The sequence below is a fragment of the Teleopsis dalmanni genome, chromosome 2, assembly GCF_002237135.1.
Source record: "Teleopsis dalmanni isolate 2A chromosome 2, ASM223713v2, whole genome shotgun sequence".
NCBI lineage: Eukaryota > Metazoa > Arthropoda > Insecta > Diptera > Diopsidae > Teleopsis > Teleopsis dalmanni.
The window spans coordinates 98,860,298-98,868,318 of NC_051847.1; the positions used below are offsets into that span (position 1 = coordinate 98,860,298).

At 28.6% G+C, this 8,021-nt stretch overlaps 1 protein-coding gene across 1 annotated transcript; it reads right to left on the reverse strand.

Moving 5' to 3' along the window:
* Window positions 1-1,149: 1,149 nt before the first annotated feature.
* Window positions 1,150-8,012, reverse strand: LOC119684984 (chondroadherin-like protein). The gene is made up of 6 exons (XM_038099149.1): window positions 7,847-8,012; window positions 7,691-7,785; window positions 5,400-5,589; window positions 5,149-5,344; window positions 4,552-5,053; window positions 1,150-1,580 (listed from the first exon to the last, which is right to left on the reverse strand). Exons 1-6 carry the CDS (start codon window positions 7,997-7,999, stop codon window positions 1,205-1,207), a joined length of 1,512 nt encoding a protein of 503 aa, XP_037955077.1. The 5' UTR covers window positions 8,000-8,012; the 3' UTR covers window positions 1,150-1,204.
* Window positions 8,013-8,021: the final 9 nt, after the last annotated feature.

The window sequence follows — 8,021 nt, forward strand, 5'->3', positions numbered from 1 at the left end:
AAGAAATTAAATACTGTATAATGAGGAGACGCCAGAGATGGATTGGGCACACACTCCGTAAAAGCTCCATTGAATGGATGTAGGTATTAATGTATCAAGAGCCGACTTATGGAGAAAGTCGGTGTTATCAGACCTTGACTCCACAGGACTGAACTGGTCACAATTAAAATTTGTATTTCTAAATAGAATACTAGATCGTTATTGGATTGGGGCCTTATGGTCCAAAATGGAATGAATAAAGGGAAAAAACTCTGTTTTTGTGTAGTGTATCAGTTTTGTTCATCTCTGTTCTTGCGAAATTTTGTTTTTTCTCCGTTTAAAGTATTTTTATTTCATCTGGCATGAGGTACTTAACATGCGTTCTTAGGTTTCTTTTGTCTTCTCTTCATGCTGTTTTGTTTTGATTCTGTGAAGCGTCTTTTAAAGAAGAGTCGTTGGTAGTGGTTTTAATTTTTATAAAAAAATTGTAATATTTATTATAAAAGATATAATAATTTTTAATAAATCAATAAAAATAATTTAATTTTAGTAAATTTTGGTAATTAATGAAGGTACGTATACTATTATTGATTTAATATATTATAATATATTAATATATATTATTATAATATATTAATACATGTTAATATAATATATACTATTACTGCTTGTAGATTTTTGATCGATTGTTATCCAACTTTTCACAATAACAGAACCATTATCTCGGATGTTTTGTGAAAAATTTCAAAGAAAGTTCGCGAAAAGATTGTGCATTGAATGTATAATAAAACACTAAAGTATATTTCCAATTACGTTATTTGGTAAAAATTTTCAAAGTTTTTTGTAATATTAGTGAATCTATTTTAATTTCAGATATTTACATTACTATTAAACAATAAATTTGGTGTAAATTTGTTCACACTTTTAACAGATGACTGGGGTATTCGTTGACTATTCCAATGAAGGTTCACAACAGATGGCTTAGGTGATTTTTTTTTCTACAAGCGTTAAGATGTTTGGCCACTTCATACCTAGTCGTTTAAATGGAAAGCTTTTTGTTGTTGTTTGTACGCAAAACAATAAGCGACTTTAAGCAAGCGACTTCTGTTTTTGCCTGACTTCGCACCGCACGAATACACCTTTTATTAAATTTGACCAACTAACAAATTGATAACATGTCTTTATTTACACTTTTTATTTGCTTATAATAGTTACAAAAAATCATTTATAACAATATAAATAAAAAAAACAAACTAAGAAAATAACATATTAAATTTAATTTTTGTTTTGCACTACAGGAAGGCACTACTTTATATGTAAGCTTACGCACTCCCAACAGCTCTGATACACTTTGACATTGTCCATTAAACCAACGACCTACTTTGTTATTGCTGTCTTTTGATACAATACATATATCGACATTTGTATTTGAATTCTGTATGAGAGCTAAGCTTAACGGAACCTTTGCGATACGTTTGTTGTATTCCAAATTGTCTTCGTATAAAATCACATTTTGGTCATCACGCAAATAAAGCAAAAAATCTGCAATATCTCCAGGTGAGGTAACAAACCATTTTACTGTTAAAATTCCATTATTGTCGCTTAAAATATAGATAGAAATATAAAATTAATTTAATTTTTAAATTACAAAATACAGTCAAAATTCCATAACTCGAAATACCATTTTGCAAAAAAAATGATCGGCTTATGGAGACTTCGAGTTAGAGAGTTTTTTTTTTTTTTTTGAAAGAAACTAGAATTACATTTTAAGATATTTATTTATTTATTTGAAATCAAATACTCAGCATAGAAGTTATAGTATTCTTATTGGCACATGACAATATTTTTATTTTTATTATTGTTCTTGTTCTTGTTCTTGTATCCTCTGGAACAAATGCGACGTTATTAAAGGGTGGAAGAACTCTTTACTCGCGTGCAAAATTTCCAAACATATTGCTGAAATCAAAACATATCGGATATGTACAAAATACCACACAAAAAGTCACTCAAGGCTTTTGATCGATCATGTAATATGTGGGTGGAAATATCAGACAATTTGGGAATGCAATAATATTGCTTACAGCAGCTTTTAGGCAAACATACCTATAATTCATCGATCGACGCCAGTGGATGAAAAAAATAAGTGTCTGAAACATTCTACTAGGTGAGCGACATTATGTGTCAATTGATCTGACACATTGAAAGAGAAATCAGTTGAAAAGTTGGTTTATAAAATTCAAATCACATTTAACAGTCACGATTGTTAAATCTGTGATCTATTCCTACCTTCTAGAACAAAGACGTCAGCCAACTTCAATATTATTCAATTTAACATCCTGTGCAAGACAGTCATTTATAAGTCGATCCATAATATGCTGAAAGCTTTAAAAGCGTTCATTTTTTTTTTTTGAGTCACTCGATTTATCAATGATACCACAGCATGTGTTACAATTAAAAATCGGCGTGCCAAATATCATCTTATGAAATCAATCAGTTTTCCAACGGCATGAAGTAAAAAAAAATTAATGATCAAATAAATTTATAAATCGGACTTTAAGACATCGATTGAATGTGTTTATATCACAGGTAAATATTTGGAATGCGTGTCATCAGAACATCACTTTCTTGCGATTATTGTTGCTTCAATATTAGCCATCAGTCTTTTGACAGCTAAACTAGTTCCAATAAACGTGAAATAATGTTGTGTAAAAAAACTGTGGCGTTCTAACTTTAAGCGCAATTTGTGAGGTGGAACCACTGATGCACATGTAGTTAAAAAATTTTAAAATTTATTTAAGTATTTATTAAAATATAAATCAATTCAATTTAAATCAATTCAGAATTTTTTAAAACTGTAAACAAATTAAAAGCATATTTCGGTCATCTATATCACAGTTTTTTAATCTCTGGTAGCTGCTAGCGTCACTAGTCAATAAAATGAAATATTGTAAAATATTATATTTTTTTTAACGATAGTATTATTTTGAAAGATGTTGGAACCGCGGATTGCAAAACAGATTGAATATTTTTCTGGTCGGTAGTACGTTTCTTGTTAAAATACCCTGACCTACATGAATTTGCAACCCATAAAACTTTTTTTTTTATTATGCATAAAATAGAAAAAATTCTTAAGAAGTGAACAAATAATTTATGTAATTCTAATACTGTTTTAGATATTATTAGTTTCTGTTTTGTTTACAAAATATTAAGGCATATTAGTTTCTTAAGTTCATAGTAACAATTGTTTTCCGCTTGTATTTTATCTCTAATGTCGCGTCAACGGTGTTTCTGTGAAGAATTAAATTTGCGCACCACCATTAATCCCGTAAAATGTAGCGTTGACTTATGAAACTAGTGATTTTAGATGCATCATGAATTTTGTCCCACTTATATTTAAGTGTACCTTCTGTTTAAAAAGTATCCGGATTTTGTTGTTTGTTAACTACTCCTTAAGTAATAGACCTTTTTTGTACCCTTTCTTAACATATGGTACAAATTTGAGCGCCATCTGTCAATTAGTTTGCTCAGGCACCATAGTCGCCAGATCTGGATCCGTGCGACTTTTTCCTGTTCCCGAAACTCAAATTGCCCCTTCGTGGTAAGCGTTTTGAGTCGATTGAATCGGTAAAAGAGAATTCGCTGAAGCAACTAAAAGCCATACCTTCACGGGCCTATGAAAAATGTATGGAAGATTGAGTTAAGTGTTGGGATATATGTATGTATCGCTTCAGAAAGAGCATATTTTGAACGAGATAAAATAAATTTGGAATAAAATTTAAGTTTGTGTGTTTTATTTACAAAATCCAAGTACTTTTTGAGCAGAAGGTATATCAAATTTCATCTTATGGTTTTCTATTTTCAGAATATTTCCATCAAGACCTATTCATTAATTCTCGCTAACTACCTTAAATCTATAAAACTGTTTGTTTGTGTACAGTTTTTGCTATAAGTTGCCTTGACTGTCTTCCCAAAATCTGCATTGGTATCTTAATATCTGTTCATCATTATCATTTTAATTATGTATTATGCATATTATTATATATAAGCCAAGGTAGATGTACAAAATAAGCAAACATTAACGCTTCCGGTAATTAAAATAGACTCTAAAGACATCAATTTCCGACTATAATATTTTAACTTATATTAAACTATTTAAAAAAATTGACCAAATCTATAAATTTTACTTTAATTGCATAGATCAAAGAGACTATTTAACAAACCTATACTAAACGAATGCTCGTTGATCGAACTGTTTAAGAATATATAAATTTGGCATGAAAGTGAAAATAAAGGGATGATGATATCCCGCCAGACTCAACAAACTGCTAAAAGAGTGTTAAAAGCTTTAGATATCTTAACATATTCTTAGCACCGTCACACTCCCTTGGTGTGACAATCTAAGACAGCATACAACCAGAATTTGATTTTCTTTGAACAATGCATAATAACAGAAAACATCTTAATTTTTGTAATATGTTTCGATTAATTCTAATAAATGAATTATAAATTATAAATGAATATATTGGTAATAAATCAAAAATATCGTTTTGTAATAAATAATCAATTACTTACATTTCAATATCGCGGAAGTTTACATCCATAAGTTCATCGTAATCAGTGCCGTTATACGTTTCTCTTATTTTCGGAGAACAAATTAAGTGTTTATCAGCAATACTTATTAATTGTTGGGTTTTTAGAGAGACCGGTGATTCGCAAAATATATTGCTCAGATCTTCACTCCATGAAGTATTTTGTAAATAGAAGTGAAGTAGTGGCCTTGCTGCACAGGTACACTCAAGCGGATTGTCATCGAATAATACGCGTGTATTATTTTTTAACAATCTAACTAAAGTTGAAGGAAACTCCGTTAACTGATTACTTTTTAAATTAATTTCCTCCATCCTTGGTTCTTTTATAAACTTTTCGAATGGCAATCGGTATATCTCATTATTTTGTAAGTATATTTTTGATAAATTTTTTGGAATATTAAAAATGTTTGGTTCCGACATAAGGTTAGTTAACTTATTGTAAGAAAGATCAATGGATTGCAACTCAGTAAAGTTAGCTAAAACGCCTTTGGAAATGAATAACAATGTTATTTTATTTAATATTATTTTCATTAATATATTCTTTTAAATATCTTCAAATGCTTATTTGATACTATCTTACCTTTTCGTAGTTCATTGATATGATTATGTGAAATATTAAACTCCAATAATTTCTTCGTACCAAATGTAATGTCATAAGTTAAAACAGGCATTTGATTGTAACTTAAGTCCAAATATTTCAAATTATATGGAATGTAAATATTTGACGGAAACGTCTTCTTTGTTACAAAGCTAATTTTATTGTTGCTTAGGTTCAACTAAAAAATTATTAAATAGACTTCGTCGTAACGTTATTAAAAATAGGAATCTTACATATTCTAAGCTGAGAAGATCATCCAGAACTCCATTTGTTTTATTGTCCAGTTTCGTAAGGTAATTGTGAGATAAATCTAATCTTCGCAACGATGGAAGACCTACAAATGCATCATTTGGAATATTTATGATTGAATTATGGGATAAATTTAGAGTAAGAAGTTGCAGAAGACCTTCAAAGGCATGTTTGCTAAACAAAAATAAATGTATATGAAAAAAATATTATGACAAGACAGTTATTTCTAGAATTATTTTTAAATGTATTCATTTGCATTTGGATTTATGTATACATACAATCAATTACATATCATATACAAGTTTCTTTTTATAAAATACTTAAAATACCACTTTTATTTTTTTTTTTTTTTGAAGAGAGTATAGAAATTGTTTGGGTTTGAATTAATTATTTTTGATTTATACATATATACAATTTATGTTACATATGAGTGTTCACAACTTTTAATAAATATATGAGTATATTTTTTTATTAATACATTATTTACTTATAAAATATATACATAAAATGTTTATGAAATTCACAAAACAAGTCAAAGGCCTCTTACGCGTATCTAATCACATATCCAGACTACTTTCCTACCACCCGTGCTACCAATTTAAATATGTATAGGCCAATAAATCATTTGTATATTCTGAATTTATTTACTTAGTTTATTTACAAGAAATAGAAATAAGTCTTATAATCTATTGACAATGGACCTAAAAACCATTAAAAGAGCTCAATTTTAATTATACATTGTTAGTTTGCTTCATCACGTAAACATATATTATATAATGTAAGGATATATATATCATAATGTAATGATATGTAAGGATATATGTATATGCATATAAATACTTTATAGGTCTTAATTATTTTAATGATTATCAAGTATCTCTAGACTTAGAAGGTTATGGATTTATTCGTATTACTATAAGACTTTTTCTGGTTCGATTCCTGGTACTTGCAGTCTCAAAAAATTTTTTACGAATAATTAAACACAAGAATTATTTCCAAGATCACTGATGATGGGTATTTAGCAATACTCGAAACAGCTGTATGGTCAGCCAAGAATTCAATTAATTAAAATAATATAAAACTGAATTTTTGTTGTAATAGAAATAGAAGCCTTTGGTGATCTTAAGCCGTTTATCAATACTCTGATCAGAAAAATTATTTGCCAGTAATTACACCAGTAATTTTTTTGAAAAGTCTCTAAAATTGACAGCAAATATTTATGGCGTTTTTAGAGTTATGTTACTAAGCTTTTGACTAGTCACTTGCCATTGAATTGAATTGTATCAAATTGAAAAATATATATTCATCTGCAGTTTTATCGTCAGATAACAATGCATTTACAGTCAAATATGCTATTATTTTGATGTTATCAATTTTTTCAAAACTGTCGCCAAATATAAACAAACAAATTGTGCAGAGGTGAAAACAATTCACACACACTGTCAAATCATACAAAACAGCTGTTAATTTCAGAGTAATATTGCTACTCTGTCAAAATATCTAGTATTATAAATTTATCTTGAGTGTTATACAGATTCACCCCAATCAAAAATGAAAATTGCACTAAAAGTGAATCTCGATTATAAAAATTATCTCAGATGTTCCAATCGAAAAGGCCATTAATTTGTTCGAAGATATTCGAAAATCTTTAAATTATTACTTCGTGATGTTTAAGCAATGTGAAAGAAAAAATTTAAATCTCTAGCCAAAATCTTGATAAAAAAAAATTACTTCAATTTTTTTTAGCAAGGTTAAGAGTTAAGACAGTTAAGTACCTCTCACACCGAAAAATTGGTGATTGGTGAGTCTGCAGTTAACTTGTTTTTTAAGTTTACGTGTTCACGATAGAATAGAATTTATTATAAAAAATAAATTGTCGTTATTTATAAGATCTTCTCTGGTATACGCTCTCATCCATCGCAACTCACATCATACTGGATTCATACGAGAATCACAATATAATTTTAAAATTACAATCAAAACTTTCGTGTGTGAATCCAATATATGGTGAGTTATCATGATTTAGTTAGTAATTTTGCTTTTTTTGCGCATTCGGCTTTTTCTTACAAAATTAAGTTTAAATGTAAATCGATATAAAAATTAGATATCCCTATTACGATTAATTGTAATTCATATAATATTGTATAGAAACATTGTAACTAATTTATATACATTGAAACAAAAGAATCAAAATAATGCTCCAACGGTTATAATTTTTATTTATGAAACATTTAATTTTAATGTGAAATACGAGAATATAAAACTTATTACTTACTTTATATCCTTTATGCCATTTTTATACAAATTTAATTCGAACAGGACTGGAAGTCTACCAAAAGCACTTTTCTGCAGTTCAGTAATATTGTTTTCCTAAATAAAATGGACTTGACCGTATTTGATATTAGAATAAATTTACTTTATTTACACAAACCTGTAAACGTAGATATTGCAGGGTCGATAGGCCTGCTATACTTTCAGCTGGAGGTTTTGTAATGCCATTGTTATTGAGCAAAAGCGTTTGTAACACTAGTAATCCCAAAAAACTACCGGATTGTAAGGAATCGCCAACTTTGTTGTTGTTCATGTCTAGATAAATCAACGAGTTC